This window comes from Canis lupus, chromosome 23 (assembly GCF_003254725.2).
Source record: "Canis lupus dingo isolate Sandy chromosome 23, ASM325472v2, whole genome shotgun sequence".
In the NCBI taxonomy this organism is placed as follows: domain Eukaryota; kingdom Metazoa; phylum Chordata; class Mammalia; order Carnivora; family Canidae; genus Canis; species Canis lupus.
Genome location: NC_064265.1, coordinates 34,489,199 through 34,511,871, shown reverse-complemented (window position 1 = coordinate 34,511,871; position 22,673 = coordinate 34,489,199). Strand labels below are relative to the sequence as shown.

The window sequence follows — 22,673 nt, the reverse complement described above, 5'->3', positions numbered from 1 at the left end:
ATTTTAGGAGAGTCAAAAGGTATATGCCTATTTTTGACTGAATGAAATGAATGATTTCAGGGTTTGGCCACCCCTGACCCTCACATTGTCCAAGGGTCAACTGCATTTGCAAAGTTATGAATGAGTCTGAAAATGGACTATGAATCTTAAGCCTATATGTAAATTGAACAACCTGAAAGTAAAAGGTTTTTATGGTTAATAACTATACAGAGATCATCGGATCAGTTGTTTTTAAAGATTCATGCTAGTAAATCAGTAGAAAAATTAATATTTATATTAGACTATGGTCAATGGGTTTATAAATGCTATAATATTTCCTAAGGTTTAGTTATATCTCAAAACACTTGAATTTGGTCATTTAATTACAGTGGCAAATACTAATTACCAGGCTAAAAGAAAGCTGACTTAAGGTGATTTTCTCTGGTAACATTTTCAGTTCTGTTAGTGGCAGGAGAGTGCCTATAAATTCTTACTCAGCATAAGATTCTCTCCAGTAAAAGAACTAGTGATTTAATGGTATTCTTTTATCTATGATTTTCAGCTAAAAAGTACTGAGAAGTTTCAGGTGAGCAAGCCTAAAGGGACTTAACAGTTTCTAATGAGCAATTCTAAAAACTATTTGGGTAACTTCTGGAAGGGATTATTCAAACTTCTCATAATATAACATTTAGTAATTACATCTCCAGGTCCAATTTTCAGTGCCCCTTTAGATTACTGTGGTTATAACTAGTATATGCCAAGCTCTTAAGCACTCAGGTATAGATGTAGAAAGATTTTTAATGAGGCACAGGAGTTCTGGAGTATCTTTCTTTACCTATCTGGCTACAAGATTTCATTTCACTACTGGAAAATTCTACAACCTGTTAAGTTTAGATCATTTTTAGCAAGTGAATCGCAACAAAACTGTCATTTTCTCAAAGTCTTTCTTTGCTCGTCTCAAAAGATTAAAGAAGTGTTTGACATCCTTGGACCTATGAGTTGGCCTACACACCGTCAAAGCAATCTGGGAACGGAAACTTCAAGGATTTTTGGCAAAATTCTTAAATTTTAAATGTCTTAAACAGAACTAAATAGGCTGTGAAAGCCACCTAGGATTTGGGCGAGAAGGGTTAAACAAATCAATGATACTTTTTCTGGAACCAAGTGATTTAATTTTCATTTATTTGAGCAACTGTTCTAAAATAGCATAGATGTGTGATCTTCCTGCTTTCCTATGTAGGTGTTCATTTCTCTTTCCTTTATTCCCTATAGTTGCCCAAATTCCTCACTTCGCCTTTGTATTATAAATATAAGAGGATGAGTAATGCTATTCTGAAAAATTTATAGAATCATCAGAAGATAAATATTTGGTTAGAGATTACCAAATGTGTAGAAATTATGAAAGATCTCAAATAAATAATCACCCATGGCTATCAAAAGACTACACTCAGTATGTAAACTATGAAGCAAAATAAGTAGCACTTTATAGCACTCTTCAGTTTAGGCTGAGACCCTTTTAGGAACAGAAATTTCAATGAAGAGCAGAGAAGAATTTCTCATTTCTCCTTATATGAGATCACTTAAGACAATTTCCAACAAGGGTGTGGAGAAATAGTTATGATCACACACTGCGGGTAGGAGTATAAAATGGTACAACCTCTATACAAGATGATATATGGTAAGACTATAAATGTACACATTCTTTGACTCAGCAACTCTGTTTCTTATAAAATGTCTTACACAAGATATTTCTGCAACATTGTTTTATAATAACCTAAGACTGGGAACAAGGCAAATGTCTAACAAGAGAGAACTGGTTAAACAAATTATTAGATATCTATATAGTAAAATACTATATGGCTATTAAAAAAATAAGGGAGCTCCTTATGTACTGATATGGAATAGCTTTCAAGATATATTAAGTGGAAAATGCAGGGTACAGAAGAGTACGTATGGAATGCTACCATTTATGTCCAAAAAGGGGAAGAGAATATATACAAAGGTCTGTTTATATATAAAAACAGGGGAGGGGAGAGAATATACATAGGTCTGCATAGTTATATATGTACAGGTTATCTCTGGGAGGATACACAAAGAAGGCACATCTCCTGGGGGCATAGAAGATTTTACATTACAGACCAACATTTATTCTGGTTCTTACTTTACAGCAGTGTGAGAAGATCTGACAGATGTACTCCTGGGTGTAGCGGGACCTGCTAAGCAGCGCCATGAGGTGCGGTATCACCGTGGCATCCTGGAGTCAAAGGAAAAGAGAGCAACAATGAACTTAGGCACTGTGAATACATCTAACAAACTATTTCCATGACCAGGTACATATGCAAGCTTCTTAATCACAGTAAATCAAGTCTTTTTAAGGAACACAGCAAAACAAAAACAAGAGTCACCAAAACTGTTTAGGGAAAGGACGAGGGGCTTCAATATTCATCCTCAATAACAAAATACAAGAGTGGGAAATTCTCAACTTCTCTCCCATAAACAGCCTACATCCTTATAATAAGACAAAATCATTTCAAAGGACTTGACAGAAATCTGTTCTGAAACCAAAATGTGAGCTAATAAGATATATAATAACAAATAGCCTATAAGGAAGAATTACTGCATAAAAATAAGACTTAACAGCTTTGATCTCTGAGATCTTGCAGTATCAGTGACTAGTAAAAATCCTAATGACTATAGTTAGCTAATTTCAATCTTCACAAGACAATTTGTAAAATATCAACTTCTCGCTTAGAGCACGATTCTGCCTATTGCTGACACTTAGCAATAAACAAGTCAGTGCAGTAGAAGAGAGGAGAATCCCCCAATCTGCTGCATGGCTCTCCAAGAATCTCCTTCTTAGGGTGCAAAGGGAATTCTAAGTTGAAAGGGTACTTGGTCTGAACCACAGATGGAAAAGGAGACTTAGCTCAAGTCTCCTAGTCAATGCTGTCATGAGTCCTCGAGCTATACTTCTTCAATATGAATGTGCATCCAATTCCCAGGGATAGTCATCATGTACAGATTCTGATTCTATAGGTTTGGAGTAGGATCTAAGCTTCCAGATGAGGCCAACGCTGCTGGTCCACAGATCACACTTTGACAAAAGACAACAGAGGGCAAGGAAGGAAACTTAAGAGTATCACTGTGTAGATGAACAAGACTTAGGGTTTCCCTTAGAAAGAAAAGAATGCTCAAAATATATAACTGCTAAGTAAGAAAACAGAAGGCTGTTAATTCCCTTTAAGTGATATCTTTCTCTTTGCTTGTTAGTATAACCTTCTGTGTTATCACAAATAGTTTATTTTATTTTATTTTTTAAAAAAAACGTTGGTTAGGATGCCACGAAGTAGGTGGCAATGCCTTAACTGTATGTGTGTTGTCAGGCCCAAGGGCCTCTTCCATCCTTGTCAAGGGGAGTGCTCTTCTCTCCTTTCATACAACACTATCACAAGTAGTTTAAAAGCAAAATGAAAAATTTAGAAAACCCAAAGAAAGTCAGGTAGTAAATGTATAGAAAGAAGAGAGATGGGAATGTCAAGTACATGTCTATTTTATAAAGGGGGGAGAGAGAAAACAGTAGGTCCACTGGCAGAAGACAAGGAAGCAGGTAGCAGCTAAGAAAGAACAGGCAATTGAAGGATGATATGAAAGCTTCTATTAAACTCCTTAATTACTTCCACCGCCTTTCTTTCCTCCATTGCTCTTTCATCCCTCAGTTTTCCTGTTATAACATCCTCATCCCATTTCTTCACACCTGCCCTGTTTCTGCCAATTGTTTTACAGATCTACAATTTATAGTTGATTAAACAAAGCAAAGAACAGTTACATAATTTGCCCAGTCACCCAACTGACAAACAGGATTTCAAACTAGACATCCCATCTTCTTTTAAGTGGCCAACCCTGTCTTCAGTTTAGTGCTTGAGTTGCTGTGCCAGCTATACAGTCCAACTCACAGATGGGAGTTAATTACACTAAAACACTGTATGTCATCATCCCATCCAAAACTCTTTACAGATCCACCATTGTCTCTGAGGCATAAAACAGACATTGTCACTGTGAAAGCCACTTAATGTCCCCTGGGTCATAATTTTTCTTATGTAAAAAAGTGAAGTTGGTGTAGACCAGTTTTCCAAAGTATGTACCATGAATCATTAGTGGTTCATAAAATAATTTTGGAGAGCAAGGAGGAAGGAGGTAAAACTGCTGGCCAGGACCAATTTCTCACTTACTGGGCTAGGAGTTGGAGAGTAAAGTCTAGGGTAAAGATGACAGGTGATTGGTTTAATCTCTTTGTACGTATCACAAGAGGACCTTCACAGAAACAGACTGACACTTACTAGGAGGAGAGTCTTTCTCTGTATAAAGCTTTGAGGAGGATGTCCCCAATTTAGGACTGCTTACAGTAAACCAGCAGTCCTCAAAGAGTGGTCCAGCAACCTCTGAGCTACCTGGAAACTTGTTAGAAAAGCAAATTCTTAGACCCTATCCCAAACTCACTGACTCAGAAAGTCTGGCAGAAGGCTCCAACAATCTGCATTTAATAAGGTCTCCAGCTAATCATGGTCCTTGCTCAATTTTGAGAACAATACCAACTTATAAGGAATGGCTCCCTGAAGAATACTGCACAAATCCCTGAGGTTTAAAATTGAGATGTCTTGGGATCCCTGGGTGGCGCAGCGGTTTGGCGCCTGCCTTTGGCCTGAGGCGTGATCCTGGAGACCTGAGATCGAATCCCGCGTCGGGCTCCCTCCATGGAGCCTGCTTCTTCCTCTGCCTCTCTGTCTCTCTCTGTGTGACTATCATGAATAAATAAATAAAATCTTAAAAAAATAAAATAAAATAAAAATAAAACAATAAAATAAAATAAAATAATAAAAATAAAATAAAATAAAATAAAATAAAATAAAATAAAATAAAATAAAATAAAATAAAATTGAGATGTCTCATAATTTAGAGCGTCCCTGCTGTGTAAAGTGATCCATAAACCTCACTTACAGACTTTATGTACCATTATCGGACAGAGGAGCATGTATCTTATGTGGGGAGGATGGACAATGGAGCTTCATGACATGCCCCCTCTCCCTGCTTCCTTTGCCTATGCCTGATTATTTATACTCTTGAAATACTTGTAAAATGTGATTCTAGATAAGATCTCTGACTTCTATCTGTCCTATCCGACATTGTGATTCTTTGTGTTGGCTCAGAGAATCACAACCAGCATTATTCTAAAAATGAGAAAAGGACAGACTAGAAACCAGAAGGCATCACATTTATTGAACCGTTCTGTGAAGACTGTCTCAGAAATATTCTTTCTCACAAACACATACACACTCACACACACAGTGTGGCAATGGAAATTTTTTTTTTAAAGATTTTATTTATTTACTTATTCATGAGAGAGACACAGAAAAAGAGACATAGGCAGAGGGAGAAGCAGACTCCATGCAAGGGAGCCTGATATGGAACTCGATCCGGGGGTTCCAGGGTCATGCCCTGAGCCGAAGGCAGATGCTCAACCACTGAGCCACCCAGGCATTCTGGAAAATGTATTTCTTATTGTGGATTGTAAATCACAGAGTTTGAAAAACATTGGCCTGGATAATGTTCAATTGAGAAAGTCCTTTGTAGTCAATAGATAAAAAGGCTCCCTAATAATTTCTGAAGTTTTAAAAAACAATGAATGACTCCGAAGATCTCTGGATTCTCTCACACATATTCTCTGATTCTAGCCTGGCAAGTAAGCCTCCTGCAAGAAAGTTCTGGTTCATCTCTTCCATTGAAATGAACACTGACGCCCTTCCCACATTCGACTAATTCTGCCTAATGTCCTGCATATTCTCTTGTACACAGATCTCGCCTAGAATGTCCTCTTTCCTCTCCACCTCTCTAAATCTTACCCATTATTCAAGATCCAGGTCAAATTCTCTGTAAAGCCTACTCTGTTGGATTTAACCTAGAGGGAATATGTTAAATATACTGCCTTAATTTGATATTAAGAGATCAAAATGGGTTTCTCTCTTTTTTAAAAAGATTATTTATTTATTTATTTTAGACATAGAGAGAGAGAAAGAGAGAGAGGCAGAGACACGGGAGGAGGGAGAAGCAAGCTCCATGCTGGGAGCCCAACACGGAACTCGATCCCGGGACTCCAGGACCGTGCCCCGGGCCAAAGGCAGGTGCCAAACTGCTGAGCCACCCAGGGATCCCCTGGTCTCTCTTTTTTTAAACAGCTTATAAACTCCTCAAGCTCTAACAGTATCTTTCACTTCTTTATAATATCTAGAACATTTGATATTTGAAAATTAGCAAGAACTAAAATACTTCCTGAGACTTTTCTATAATATAACATAGTTATGATGAGTTCTGAGGTACTGAGTAAGGTAGAGTATGCTGTTAGTGAAATGTAACTGATGATTTGAAAAATTCCAAAACTCACTGTATACAGTAGCTCCTCTGGTGTGACAGGACTGGTGAAGATGGTGCGCAGGCAGCGAAGACAAGCTTCAATGAACTTTAGGTCTGGAGACAGTAGTCCTATTAATAGAAAATAGATGTGCGACTCATCCTTTCAATTCATATTTTAAACACTGCAAACTGATTCTAATTTTTTCTTACACAAAAACGACTTCCTTACATACCTTGCAGTAAGGCAGGGATAATATGGCAATCTAGAAGAGACTTGACATTGTTTTCAGTACCCATAGCAAGACTTCCTAATACCACTGCACATTCAGTTTTCAGCTCTGTACTTGAGGTTTCTTGCTGAAGCAAGTACAACAACCTAAAAAGAAGGAATTTCATAAACAGAGGAGACTGAAAAAATTAAATCAGCTAAATGTAATGTGACAGAAAAATGCTACTAACATATCCCACATACTAAAAACATGGTTGGTGAGCTCACAGAAGGCTAGGAAATGATCATTTGTTTATATCTGCTACTAATTTAATAAAGGAATATTTGGGTAAAAACTCAAGAAGAGATGTTCTTCATTCTGAGCAAAAGGACTATTATGTATAATCTTAGACTTTATCAGAACTATTAATCTGAAAGTTGTCCATAAGTAGAGAGAGCAGTACCACAGTCCATGTTATCTGCCACTCCAGGATATGAAGACTCAGAATATTCAATGCCAAGTGCTGTCAGATCTTAAATTTAGACTAGAAAGGGACCTGGACTATCCAGAGGTATGGTTCAGAAATCACAGAGGTTTTGCTTAGGAGGAATATTCAGAGTCCTTGTGGAGCTCTTCAAGCAAGGGAAACTCTTCTTTCTTCAATTTTCCCACTTGGGGAATCAGGAGATCCTCCCATTTTCACTCCAGCCCTGCCTGCCAAGCAACTACTCCTCAAACTCTAATCATCCATTACTTAATGACCGTCTCCTTTATGTTCTAAGGTAGAACATCCATGTTCCTTAAAGTACATTTATTTACACTGAACACTAATGCCCTAAGAAAGGCTGCTGAGAGCTTTATGGTTATCAAAGTATATATTTGAGGTCAGTTATGATAAAAACAATAAAACCATCGATCCTTTATCAAAAGACAGAAATGAAAAGAAAAACTAGAACATTAAAAATTCTGAATAAAAAACTTAAAGCAACTGTACATAAATTTAGTTGAGTAGCAAAGGCAAAGAGAAAGTTATACAACTATCATTGTCTATCATAAAGAAGCGTATTTAGTTCATCAGAAAAAGATCAAACTTTCTAAGTTAGAAAACAGCAAATTCTAATAATTAGAAATTGAAAAAAGAAAAGCAGAATTTAAAAAGTTGGCTTTTTTTTTTTTAATTCGAGAGAGGTTTTGAGACTCCTAAGAAATTATTATCCAATCATATAAAATTGCCAAGGTTCTGAGGAGATAAAGAATCAGGCTGGTGTATATCATCTACCTACCCAACACATTCTTTTATTACAGGGCCAATAATCTTCCTGAATTTCCAAAAAGTATTAACACATTTGCTTCATATTCCATTCTCTAGTACTTAAACATTTCTAAAGAGATGCTTCGTATATTTCAAAGCATTTATTTTAAAAATTAAAAGGCTTTCAAAAATAGGATAGACAAAACAGAAAAAAGATGGGTATTATGGATGAGAATGAGAAATACATTAGAAACTTCATATGAACATCAGAAAAGGGATTAATAGCAAACATACCTTGGAACAGCTCCTAAAACAATGAGATTGGCTTTCTGCTTGTTGTTCCCAATTACAGCATTTTTCATGTCTCTGAATTCAGGGGAAGAGAGAGGGGTAAGGTTGAGCCAACACTGAAAAATCAGTAATCAATTCATTCCACTTTATCTTTATTATTCAATATCTTGGATTGGCAAATACAGAAGTTAGTGACAAAGTCAAATTCACTTGGAGTACCCAAGAGAAGGAACAGATAGGTGCTGAATGAGCCTGGGGGCTATAAAAAAAGGATAGTATGGGAGGGCAAAGTGAGAGATACCCTGAGTATGCCTAAAAGACTTCCAATACAAAGCATGTTGAGTTCTTTCAGGGATCATGACTTTGTTCCTTTCTTTCCTCTTTTTGACTGATTCTGACTTCTTTGAACTGAATACTTCTTATGATTTCATTTTATTTCCTTTATTGCCTTATTAGTTGTGCTTCTTTGGGTTTTGATTTGGGTTTTTTTAGTGGTTGTTTTACAATTTATAATATGTATCTTTTAACTTATCACAGTCAGTCTTCAAGGGATAGTATCTCATTTCATTTGTATTTTAAGAGTCTTACAACCATATACTTCTTCCATTTCTCCATATTCTTTGTGCTATTACTGTCATATGTATTTTATTTTTCAACTGATTAGAAATAGCAATATACTGTTACTATTTTTTACTTAAGCAGCCAATTACTTTTTAAAGAGATTTTAAAAATAAGAAAAAAAATCTTTCATATTTTTCACATTCTCACCAGTATTTTTTATTCTAGCTATACTCAGATCTTTACTTCATCAGGTGTAAAACTATTCTACAAGAAGAGTATCTCTATGAATGACCAATTGGTTCACAAACACTGATTAGTCCCAAAGGACAGGTAGAGAAAAAAAATAAATGGCTCAAAATAAATCTAGTACTAATAAAATGATTAATAAAGAAGACCTATCCTAATTGGTCAGTAGTGCTATCTTAATAAAAACACTATAACATTATGTGATTCTACACAGCAGTGATTCTCAAAGTGGGGAAGAAAGTAGTAATAAAGCCTCACAGAGGCATTTCAGAAGTTTATGAGGGTGCCTGGAAATTTCTGGCCACAGTTTTATAATTAAACAGAAAGTGTTTTTGTACTGTTTTAAAGAAAACTATATTTTTCAGTATTACATCTGGCCCTGTAAATAAAAAGAAGATTATACTTTTTATTAGAAGTTATTTCATTTTGAAAAATCAGATAACTAGCACAGTGGCCACATATCAATATCATATGTCAGTCCACATTTTCAGCTCTTGCACCCATACTATTTCATTAAGTTTTTTAAATGTATTCATGCCTAAACATTTACATATGGAAACATTACAAATTATCTTTTAAAAAAGTTCTCCCTTAGGGCAGCCCGGGTGGCTCAGCGGTTTAGCGCCGCCTTCAGGCCAGGGCCTGATCCTGGAGATCTGGGATCGAGTCCCACATCAGGCTCCCTGCATGAAGCCTGCTTCTCCCTCTGCCTGTGCCTCTGCCTCTCTCTCTCCTCTCTGTGTATTCTCATGAATAAATAAATAAAATCTTTTAAAAAAATAATAAAATAAAATAAAATAAAAAAGTTCTCCCTTATAAGCAGGGAAGGCATTATATTATATTTGGAGTTATGTATGTGAGAAGTTGTATTGTTATGGATTTAATTTCAGGGTGGTACTGTGGTCATTAAGAAATATTTATAGGATGGAGTCAGGTCTGACTATGTTAAGATCATTGCTACAGAACCTCAAAGTTCTTAGCTCTTGTATTTCTTTCATATCCCAAAATAAGTTCCCCTACATTCTCACCCAGCATCTCTTTGATTCTTTTAGGTGACAGCACTCTAACGTATATATGAAATTTTTTGCCAACTTTGAAACTTAGAATCCTAAAAAATTCTAGAATTGGCAAACCATGATTTTGTAGAAAAACAGAGTAGAAAACAGAAGGAGAAAAAGTTACTTTAAAAAAAATCAACAACTAAATGTTGTAATTAGCATGTGTTTCCAATACCAACCAAATTCACTGGCATTAAAAACTCTGGTAATAATTATAATACCCTTTCTCCTCGATTACCTTTCTCAATTATGACAGAAAAATACTGCTATGATGCAGTGATCTGCTGAAAGCTGATTCTCACCACAAGTTTTTGAATGGCATTTTCACACATTTTGAGCCAAACACTATTGGCCTAGTCTTCCAGTAGCTCAATGGAGCTGAGTATAGGTCTATTTTTTTCAGGGCCTAATCTATTTCTCTCTGTAAACTATCACTCAGATCTTCCATATGGTTCACAGGGGATAAGTAGGAATATTTTTTCATTTATGGGGACTAAGCTGAATGAAGTTTAATAGGGTTTTAACCAAGTTCTGATAGACAATTATAAAATTATGTGATATCAAAGACTCACTTAGCAAAGTATAGTGGGTAAGACTATACATCTAGGCTTCTGTCTCCTTATAGAGACTTAGTTCCCAATCATCAGCTTATAGACCCTAAATTAACAGTCTGCCATTTGTTTTCATCTTCTTTCCTTCTCTGAATGTGTTCTATACTAATGTAGCATAACTATTTGTCCAGCAGCTATCTATTGAGAGTCTATCTTGTGCCAGGTGCCATTCCGGATGGTTTCTCTATTCTGGAATTCCCAACAGGACATTTCCCCAGATTTCTGTTCTTCCTAAACTAAGCAGAAATGAAGTGTCCCCAAACTACCTTATAAACATGTTCCAAATATCTGAAGCTATGCAAAAGTAAATGTTTTTATAGACAAGAACAAATAAAAACCCCTCCAAAACCAACTTTCCAGTTCTCTTAATAGTTTGCAAATACAAAAAAACAAAAACAAAAACCAACCAAACAAAAAACCCATGAAGAAAGCAATTGGCAGTTATAGAGTAAATGCAGACAAAAGAGAAACAATTAATAAAATGGGCCAATGGCTAAAGAAAATAATTCTTCTTGGCTCTAATAAATAAAATACATCTATACTACATAAGGAAGAAGAGACTTTTATGTCTAGCAAATACATTCTATTCAATTTTTACTATAAAGAAATACTAGAAAATCATGTCTATGAAATACAACCAAAGAGATAATCATCACATATATCCATCTTTAGCAGGTCTAAATATGGTACAGGATTCAATTTCAGAGCCAGCTAGAGTGTAACTATTCTCTCTCTTTCATCTTCTTATCCCTCTCATACTTCCCCCTGGCTAACTTTACTCATCTTTCAGGTCTGACCTTAGATAATAATTTCACTTTCTCCAGGAAGCTTATGCCTGTTAGCTGCCCTCTATTCATATCACTACTTTGATAGGACAGAAGTCTGTTTCCTCTTCAGAGGCAAGAAAGCCAATCTGACCTGAAAATATCAGAGGAGTTACTATCAATGGATCACAAAATGCACCATATAGAAATCCGTATTTTTATAAAATACAAACTCAAATTATCCAAGATGGGGGCACAACAAAATTATGAAAACCTTATATATTGCTTTGAAGTTTACAAAGCATTCCATATCCATTATATTATGTACTATTCATCAAAACCTTAACTAATATTAACCCCATTTTACTGATGAGGAAGCTAAGACTCAGGTTCAGGGCTTTTTTCAGAGCTCTACATTAAATGACAGAGACAGTTTCAACCCATGTCTTTTATGCCAAGTGTTGTTTCCATTACCTCTAGCATACTATCAGGCATTCAGAACAAACTGATTGAAAAGTGAGCTAATGTATTTCCTTTTCTTCCTGTGTTTCAATTTTAGATTTTTATACAAAATGAAAAAGCATTTCTAGCTTTCAATTAAAGACATCCTCTTCCCAGTAGATCAAAGAAATATATATCATGTATTTACCAACTTTTAATGTTAGAGGAAAAAAATGCCCTCCTTATATACTACTGAAATTCAACAATTAAGCTTTGAGCTCAGCAATGTTAGGCTCTATGAAGGATACAAGAGCATCACATAATGTGATGCTTGAAGAGTTTACAATCTCCTTTAAGAGATTAAAATAACACTAGCAATGTAAAGTGGTGCTATATTATAAATCGAGTGCTTACAGGGCTAAGTAGATGATCAGACAAGCTTAACAGGTTTTGTTTTGTTTTTTTTTTTTGTTTTTTTTTTTAATATTTTATTTATTCATCAGAGAGAGAGAGAGAGGCAGAGACGCAGGCAGAGGGAGAAACAGGCTCCATGCAGGAAGCCTGACGTGGGACTCGATCCCGGGTCTCCAGGATCACACCCTGGGCTGAAGGCAGTGCTAAACCGCTGAGCCACCCAGGCTGCCCACTTAACAGGTTTTGAAGCAACAGGAGGAACTAAATGAATCTTAGAAAATGGCCAGGATTTGGATAGTGAATGGGAAGGGCAAATGGAAAAGCCATTTATAGAACACCGTATTAGAAATGAATATATCATGTTTCTAGGGCAGAACCAGGAGCCTGGACTGAAAAGAAGTGTCCCTTTAAGGTGGGAACATTAAGCAGAGCATAAAGAAAAGTGATAAAGAGAACAGACAAAATAAGGTGGAATGGATTAAAGAACAATCATGTTTCCATCAGAAAAAAGGTTATGAAGGACGGTAAGATGAATATGGGATGGATAGGAATGCAGAGAATACTAGAGTCAAGAGAGGCAACTACATGGCTGATACCCTTCCTGTGTGATCCCAAGACTGCCCTTGGCTTATGATTAAACTGTTCACTAACCAAACTATGGTAGACTATCTGTTTAGCTATCTGACCCTTTCATTAGACTTACGGATCTTCCAGATCCATTCAGTCTTACATACTCTCATCCTATCACATGCCTAGCACCTGGTAGGCACTCAAATGTTTGTTGAAGGAATTATGCAATCCATCCAGGTGTCTGGTTATATGAGACTGACTAGGTTGACAGCCACAGGAATCACTAATACAGAGAACATTTTGAGAAAGGAGTTAACAAGGCGATTTGATGGGTTTAGGAAATGTGGTATGTGACATCTCTTTGACTACTTTAAGTCTGAGTTCCTGGATACAGAGAACACTAGAAAGCTTAGAAAATAAATCCCTTAACAAGACAAAGATCTATCTTGATTTTGGACACAGTGAATTACATTTGAGGTGAGATAAAAATACCCAGGTTGAAAAGCTAAAAAGTAAGCCTTGAGGCTATCCCACTCTTGGAGGACAGGAGAAGAAGCCAATATTAAGATGTTATAAAAATGAATTTGCCAGAGAACATTCTCAGCTAAAATCTAGCTAGAAACTTTTATTTTTCCGTTAATAAAAGGACTCAAAAGGCATCTACTTTTATATAGAGGCTAACCTTTCTACTTCCTTTCTTTACTCTGAAAGATTAATTTTCAGTGTGGTAGAGAAAAAGGCTCAAATATTAAACCAACATGTACAGTGCCTACCAGAACTTTTATCTAAATTATAAAATTAGGATAGTGATCAAAACCAAGAGAAAATTGGGGAGCCTGGATGGCTCAGTCAGTTACATGTCCAACTCCTGATTTTAACTCAGGTCATGATCTCAGGATTGTGAGATCGAGCACTCTGTCAAGCTCTGCACTGAGAATGAAGCCTGCTTAAAATTTTCTCCCTCTCCCTCTCCCCTTCCACCTGCCTCCCTCCCTCCCTCTCCAAAAGGGGGAAAAAAAATTTAAACCAAGAGAGAAAGTAAACCCTGCACTTTACAATTAAGACACAGGAAATTTTGTTTTTAAAGAACTGGGATCTAGACCTGCTGGAGAAACAGTTTCAGTCAGTCAAAACAGCATAAATTTTAAATGAAAACCTAGTAACTAAAAACAGAAAATTATCTTTAAGATCACAGAAAGCTGGAGCCACAAGCTAAAGATCAATCATATTATTTTCACTTTGAGCCAGTATTACTTTTCACTTACCTGAAGAAGCTCCTATTTGGAATACTGTATATTCAATCCTTGGTCTAATTGGTGTGAAGTAGCCCAAAAATACACTGGATACTGAAAACTACAATCTGAGTATAAAGTTTGACCGAATTCTGAAAACTCACTGGTCATAAGACATCCGTAAAATAAGGAGAAAATATACATTTGTACGTAGCCAGAATAGGGCAACATGGTAAACAATTTATAAAATTATCTGGACTTGGGAAATTACAAACATACTCACTGCTCTGTCCCTGTAATATAATTAATTATGATGTCCTTTTTGGAGAATGTAACATCCAAACATCCAAGTACCATAAGCTTTCTACTATCCAGCATGGTTAGGAAATGAGATATGCTCATATTCTAATTAAAGTTATTACTGACACAGGTGAACTGCCAATTGTAAAGAATTAGATACTGGTGATCTATTAACCAAACCGAAGCTATTTTTAACATAAGGCTTTCTTTGATCCAGGAGGTACTTGAGGAATTTATAGTGAACTTCCCATTTCAAATCAACTGAGGCATGTATTAGCCACCTACTATACATATAAATTGAACGGAACTGGGAATTGCTGGAATTCAATTTTATATACAAGCTACCCTATTGTGTAGATTCTTGGAATGTATGTGGTGTTAGATACAGTTCCAGTTTGAATAAATATTAGTTTAGAAATCAGAAATGTATTTAACTCTGTATTATCAATGTGTGATTACAAATCACCTTACATTCTCCAAAAAGGAAGCGTATAATGTAGGAACTGCATTAAAATAAATGCCACAATATTTTAGGGCATATTTATAAATATTTTTAATACATATAATCATTCCAAAGAACATAAAAAATGTTACATTATGACAGCATATATTTAAATGTTCTACAAATACAACAAAACAATATATACACATATACACACACACGCATACAAATAAACAGCTATTCTTGATATTCAAAGTTAATACCATGTATACAAACATGGTATTACAAACAAATATCCATCTGTGCATAAAACTATGTCAATCTGATCTAGCAATTTTTGGAAAAACTTGCCACCCTTTTAAACAGACTGAATTGTCTCAGATTAGTTTAAACAAGTAAGACTCAGTCACTCCATTTCATTTGGTATATGGTTATCTTTGTTTATCTGTAACACTTTTAAAAGCAACTGATAGGATTACTTCTTTTGAATTATCCTAAAACTTATCCCTTAATTAAAAATTTCTCAAAATTCAAAGTCTTCATTTTATAAAAGCTCCTATCTTTAGTTAATGCAAGAAAAATAGAACTTGTCTATGTTCTACTAAAACCAGAGGTACATAATTTCCTGGAACTAGAAAAATCAAGTAATCATTACCAAAATAAACTTACAGCATCAGTATATTAAAATACTCCAGAAAATAATTTTTAGAAGTGGATACTTGGTGAAAAATCACCCACCAATTCTACAGTACCTTCAACTGCCTGCCTGAGTTTACCAAGAGACCCAGTCTAGTTTCCTAGTTCTATTCAACAAAGCCAGCCACATTTGCTTATTTGATCTTTTGTCCATCAACACAGGGCGACATAGGGATATCTGCTGATCTTTTCCTGGAGATTCACTCATGTAAAAACCAGATCAGGTGCCGTAATTTATTATAAATGTTTAAAAAAAAAAAAACCCACAGTGCTAAGCAGCTTTGACTTAATCTACATAAATAGTTAAAAGAGTTATTCTTCAACTATGAGATTTAATGTGGTTGAGCTAACACATTAGAATAAACTTCACCAAAAAATATCCTGTAACTGTTTTTTAAGGTCATACACGATCTCTGCACTAGAGAAGGCTCAGAATTTGCAATGCAGGATAGTTTATCTGATATAGCTACTCTGTTGTAGTTGCAAAGGCTATAATTCATGACCTACACAATTGACCTCCCTGTTTTCTGTTTGTATCTTATTCCTATCTAATGATCTTCTATTCAGTTATGCATTTGAAACTTTGCTCTTTTATGATCTGATTCTGTATTCAAACTTTTGATTCAATAGGATTATTTAAATTTATAGCAAATATTGTACCACTAACAAAATAGTTATTTCTAGAGAACTCACTCTTCAACAATTAAGCACTATTAAGCAACTATTAAGCACTTCTGTTACTTAATAGTATTTTTCAACAAGGCCACATTCACCAACTCTGTAAAATGGTCCATTATGACATGGGTTAGCTACAAAGAAGTTCCCTAGATGTACGGGTAGGACTATGGCTCTAGATTATAGACCATGATGAAAAGTCCTTATTTGCCTTTAATTTATTCAATTGTGTTTTTCCTGATGATATGTTTTATATGCTCACAATCCTTATCAAGAAAATCAAACTTATAGCTAGAAAAATGATAGAACTCTGGTTGTCCTGAAACTAAAGCTAGTTGTCAATTTTTAAATGTCTTTCCAATTGGATATTTTGGACTCATAGCTGATTACTTCAGCCTCTATCTTCTCCTTCCTTAAAGTTGGTACGGTACTTTTGGTTGTTTACACTCTGTGGCTACTTCCGTTCTACCTATCTATTTTGGTCTAGTAATGGTCTCTGTATGACTCAATGGTGGCTGTGTAATGTGTATAAAAGAGAAAAAAATTGGTCAACTCTTTTTCTAAACCTCATTTTGGTTCCCTCTTTCTTCCACCAATACTGTATTATTCCAGTATTAGACAAGACAGTATTAGACATTATTTTTATTATTTTTTAGACATTTATTTAAGAATAAAATGTTAAAAATATAGTTTACTTTTCATTCTCTTGACTACGTACAATTAACTTTCAGACAGTGACAAAGTTTAGGAAAATATTAAGTCAGAAAGAATAAATTTTTCTCTCTGGAGAAAAGGACACTTTATCAAATCACACAACACATCCATATAAGGGTAGCTCTATTCTGTCATAAAGTAAAAAGATTTGGGGTGATCCGTGCCTTTCCAACTTTACACAGATTTTATTATTGTAAATAGCAATCATGTTTATATGTTATCACTTGCATTCTCTTGTCTGAATCAAGACTTCTAGCCCCTCTCCCTTATCTCCACCAGTTTGAATTGTTTTTAATGTTTGATATTATTTTTTTCTCTTTGAAAAAAATTTTCTTATTTTTGAGGTTGTTTTAAATTAGGGTAATGATTAGCACTCAAGTGTCAATCTATGGATTATCTACAACATACTAGGCATTGGATTTTATGTTTTTGACTTAATTCTTATAACTTGGCAAGATGGGCATATTACTCTCCCTTTATGGATGATGAAGTTGGGGCTCAAGGATATTAAGTAACTTGCCCCAGCACACAGCTAGGAAAGGCCTCCAGCAGGAAACGTCAGAACCAGGAATTCAACCTCTTGTTGTCCAATTCCAAAGCCCATACTCCTTGTACTCCACCATCTCTCCACAAAAATCTTGCTAATCTGTTTTAGCTAGTTTAAGTGTCCTAGACTTGACAACTTTTTAAAGAGGCACTAAGGCCATTAAACTTCACCTTAGCTGGTTTGTTGTAATATACTCTTTCCATTGCTTTTTATGCCTTATTTATCAATTCTCAAGAAGCTACAGCATTCTTTGGGAAATGACAAATTTCAAATGACAAGTAACATCAATTAGCTACTCATTTATGATACAAGATAAGTTTTTCACGCAGAAATCCTGACAAAATTAGCTTTTCTCCTAAACAACCACTGTAGCCATCAATAAAAATAATGATACAACATTATCATCTATCATTCATGGAACACCTAATGGGTCTGACATTTTCAACTAAACTACTTAGTGAACAATCCTAAATGATATCTAGAATTACTAATACAGAAAATTCTTGCTGTGTGTGGGGAATGTCTTTCTAAGGAGGAGTGTTAATTAAAACTATCCCCACAACTAATTTCCGTGTATGGGTACAACCCAAACTGATTGATTGATTGATTGATTGATTGATTGATTCAAACTGATTTATTTAACAGATGGATTTAATATCACTTTTTCTGGTAATAATCAAACTGGCCTACAAAAGGGCTGATTAAATCATGACAAAGCCTCCTAGTGAAGGGGACAAAGGCAAAGTCAACACAATAAAACAAAAATTGTAATCTCCTGTTCCTATGAACTGAGAAAATGTGAAGTAAGGTGTCAAGTATGCCAAGTGGGTCTACATCCAGGTCCTCACCTTCTTTTCCACCTCAATTTGAACAGTCAAGCAGCCTGACTCGTTTTAATCTTGCCTCCACTCTACAAATACACATCCTTAAGATGTGCCTTCTACACTGAGCCCTTTTTTGTTGGGGTGGGGGAAGTGGTTTGATTAAGAATTAGAATCTGTAGATACTTCTATAAATAAAGCCTTGCCATGACTGAGCAAAAGTTAAACTGAAAGTACTATTTGGCTGATAACACTAACAGGGTAAGAGAAGAATAAAGGGACTTCTATGTGCCTTTACTGCTATACCAAACATCCTGACCCTTTTTGGTTTCTTCCTTCCCCTGGACCAGTTCAGGCCTGTCGGTACTCCATGTTTGTCAACCCTAAGAGAAGTCTCAGGCTAGAATTTCTTCCCTAGAAGTCACATGTTGACAACATGATAATCTACTCTCAGAATAGAGAATTCATTTTTCAATTACTTGCAATCTTATCACACTTATCTGAATTTTTAAAAGTATTATCACCTCAGGTATGTTGCTTAAAAATGTTTCCTCTCACTAAATAGTAGGGGATTTTGGAGAGAAAAAAAAAATGGGCATTCAGGTTATCAAGAGTTTAAATTTTCTAACAACTGCTTTCTAAATTCTAAGATTTAAAATATCAGTAGGAGATTCAACCCTTACAGTCACTGAGTTAATCAAAAACAAAATAAAGCAAACAAAAAACCCCTACTGACATATTCTCCCACCCCATTCCAATTATAAAAAAGTATCAATTTTATTCCCTTGCCTTTGTTGGATATTAAAGTCACAAAAACATTCATTAAAATATGTTTAAAAATGTTTTAAAATGGTAAAACAAGTATTCTACAAAAAAGTAAGTTAATCATGGCAGTGAAAACTATCAGACAACTCTTTACAGTACAATACTCATGAATGTCAAGGGATCTTTCTAAAACAGAAGAAAAAAGTTTTAACTCTGCATTTTCAGAATTATAATATTTGGCAAATTCAAACACAAAAACAAACAAGACTAATAAAAAACAAAAGACTTTTTGATAGACTCTTAAATACATACTACTTACATGACACCTTGTAGAACTTTCTGGGGATCAGGGTCAAATAGCCTGTCAACATAGTGGCGACTGCTAGCTGTTACTTCCTAGAAAGTGGGGGGAAAAATTATGACATCTGAAGCCATGCAAATCACAAATTCACAGCATCACCCACAACATCAAATAGCTATTTAATCTAATAAAATACTTACTACATTAAATCATTCTGAGAAAAGCTGTGACAAGATAAATAGTAAGATGAGGAAGAAAGAAAATACCTAGTTCTCACTAAAACCACAACTAGACAGTGGGAACTTTGTGGTAAGCCTTGCAAGCTTTGCAAACAGAAGAACTAGGCGTAAGTGTTAAGAAGCAAGGTAAGTTTCTTAATCAACTGATGGATGTCACCTTTGAACAACAGAAAAGAACATTGCTTCTGTTTAGTACCCACTAATGGGACAGAAAATCTGGCTCTCAGCAAGGAAGAAAGGGGAAGCACTTCATAAAAAGTTCAAGAGTGGTAGTCTACATTCAAGAGGAAGGCTTTCAGACTGATGGAGAGAAGCTACACTGATAGGAAGCAGACATATGTAAAAACAAAAACTAAAGTAAAAAAGTTGTCGCAGTTTCTGTGAGGGAAAAGCAATTAAGAATTAAGAGAGGGATGCCTGGGTGGCTCAGCAGTTAAGGGTCTGCCTCCAGCTCAAGGTGTGATCCTGGAGTCCCGGGATGGAGTCCACATCAGGCTCCCTGCATGGAGCCTGCTTCTCCCTCTGCCTATGTCTCTGCCTCTTTGCACCCACCCCCCAGGTCTCTCATGAATTAAAAAAAAAAAAAAAAAAGATTAAGAAGAATTAAGAGAGATTTAGGGGCGCCCAGATAGCTCAGTCAGTTAAGCGTCCGACTCTTGATTTTGCTTCAGGTCATGATCTCAGAATCTTGGTATGGAGCACTGCATCTCCCCTCAAATAAAGAAATAAATCTTTTAAAAAAGAGAGAGAGAGAGAGATTAAGTCCAACAGAGTTATTGAGTCTGAAATGGCTGAAGCTACATAGAATGGGGAGAGTTAGAACAAAAAGCAAAGGGAGACACCTCCCTTTATTTGTATTGTGGAGTTTGCTCTATTATGTTATTTCTTGTAATACTTATTTGGGTAATATTTTTTATATTTAATTTTTTATTACTTTTTTTAAAAGATTTTTTTAAAGATTTTATTTATTTATTCATGACAGGCAGAGAGAGAGAGAGAGAGAGTCAGAGACACAGGCAGAGGGAGAAGAGGCTCCATGCAGGGAGCCGGACGTGGGACTTGATCCCAGGTCTCCAGGATCACACCCCAAGTGGAAGGCGGTGCTAAACCGCTGAGCCACTGAGGCTGCCCAAAAAAGATTTCATTAAGTAATCTCTACACCCAATGTGGGGCTCAAAATCAGAGCTCTGAGATGAAGAGTCACAGGCTCTGCTAACTGAATCAGCTAGGTGCCCCACTTTTTAAAACAAAGAACATATATTTTGGAACCAGAAAAAAAGAATTTTCGTCCCTTCTGTTTCTTTTTCAAAGATTTTATTTATTATTCATGAGAAATACACAGAGAGAGGCAGACATAGGCAGAGGGAAATGCGGGACTCCAGGATCAGGCCCTGAGCTGAAAGCAGAAGCTCAACCACTGAGCCACCCAGGCTTCCCCCTTCTGTTTCTTTCTTGATGCCTGCTGAAATATGTCCTGTACTACACCCATGCGCAAATAATTAGCATCAAGCAGAAAAAATACTGTTCCAGTTTACCCAGAACCCATGATCAGAAGCAGTTAATTGACAAGACACAGTGCCAGCTTATACTTCTGAGTCACCAAAAATATCTCTGGGGAAAACTGCATAAATTCTGATTTTCTGATAATAGAATTAATTCAAAATCAAAACATTTTTCCTCTTATGAGCCTCCTACTAAAATATCCTCGTAGGCAATCTGAATACCTACTTTTAGTATGTACTCTATTTATAAAGAACAGGGTCAGCAAACAAGCAAAACTGGTAGAAAGACTTGTGCCCAACAGGATACCATTAAAGTACCTGATAACAGGATTTGGTTTACTCAAAATAACAGAACCAGAGTTAGAAGGATTCTTAAGTATTTGTCCCAATCCCTAGGGCGCCTGGGTGGCTCAGTCAGTTAAGCATCTGCCTTTGGCTCAGGTCATGATCCCAGGGTCTAGAACCCCATGTCAGGCTCCCTGCTCAGCAGTCTGTTTCTCCCTCTCCCTCTGCCCCTCCCGCCTGCTTGTACACACGCTTGCTCTAATACATTTTTTTAAGGTTTATAATTTTAAAAAAAGTATTTGTCCCAATTCCTTAGTTAACAAATGAGGGATGGATCTTTTACCCTGATGTCAGACTATCAAAGTTTAAGTAGGGACACAAACAACTGTACAACTACATCAAGAAATAATATATCAAGAGCAAAAGCCAGAGTAAAACTGAAAATAGTATTCCTGTAATACAAATGGATGAATTTTGTCACTCCATTTGAACACATGTACTCCCCTGGCTTTCCAACATATCCAGTTCCTTTAAGTACCTCAGATCTTTAGCCTCCCTTCTATCTAGCTGATCTTGGATTTTACTGTTCCTTTTCACATATTCTCTCACAGCTCTGCATCTCTTGCTTCTCAATGTGGTTTAGAAAAAGTACTTGGGTTTAAGGTCTGTATCTTAAACAACAGAAGTTTTGCCCAATAACAGCAACTCTCTTTTACTGCTCTGTACTTGGACCTGGTTCATTCAATTTTACAAGCACTGAGTACCTACTATATGCAAGGCACTGAATTCCTGCCGTCAAGAATTCATTTTCTATTGTAATTATGTTTACATGTTTATATTCCCTACTAGAATAAAAAAGTATACACACATACAGGCAGCACTGAGGAGGGAGTTAATAAACTAGGAGGGAGAATCAGTGATGAAGACTCCTTAGAGGAGTTAGTTTTGGAAAACAAAGAGTGCACAAGACTGGACAAGGAAAGAATCAGCATCCCAACCATATGCATAGACCATGTGGAGCCAACACACACATACCAATATTAGCAAACATATACCAGTTGCCGGCGCAAGAAAGAAGGGAGGGAAGATGCCACCAAGAATATAAAACACAAAAGGCTAACCAATAGGTGGCCCAGAATTGCAGTACAGATTGTCTTTTGGTCAAAGTTCTATGCTAGGTGCCAAAGAAGACACAAAAGGATATTATAGCAGAACTTTGCATTTAAGGAGCTTACAATTAGTAAGGGGGTCAAGCCATGTATACACACACACAAAAAAACAATCCTCTGAGATGCCTAGGTAGCAGTGGGCTGAGGATATATAGTCATGTATTCAATTTTACTCTGCACTTTT

At 36.0% G+C, this 22,673-nt stretch overlaps 1 protein-coding gene and 1 non-coding gene across 6 annotated transcripts in view; both read right to left on the bottom strand.

Annotated features, from left to right (window-relative positions):
* ARMC8 (armadillo repeat containing 8) overlaps window positions 1-22,673 on the bottom strand; it is a 111,137-nt gene that overhangs the window by 56,686 nt on the left and 31,778 nt on the right. For 4 of the 5 annotated variants that reach the window (XM_049099613.1, XM_049099614.1, XM_049099611.1 and 1 more), the window contains exons 2-6: window positions 19,313-19,389; window positions 8,140-8,211; window positions 6,618-6,760; window positions 6,416-6,513; window positions 2,141-2,233 (exon numbers count right to left, since the gene is read on the bottom strand). In XM_049099613.1, coding sequence (XP_048955570.1) covers window positions 2,141-2,233; window positions 6,416-6,513; window positions 6,618-6,760; window positions 8,140-8,211; window positions 19,313-19,389 — 483 coding nt within the window. The remainder of the gene's footprint in view (window positions 1-2,140; window positions 2,234-6,415; window positions 6,514-6,617; window positions 6,761-8,139; window positions 8,212-19,312; window positions 19,390-22,673) is intronic. The other variant, XM_049099612.1, reaches the window with a different exon arrangement.
* LOC112661254 (U6atac minor spliceosomal RNA) lies at window positions 3,299-3,422 on the bottom strand. The gene has a single exon (XR_003137558.1). It is a non-coding gene; the product is annotated as a U6atac minor spliceosomal RNA (small nuclear RNA).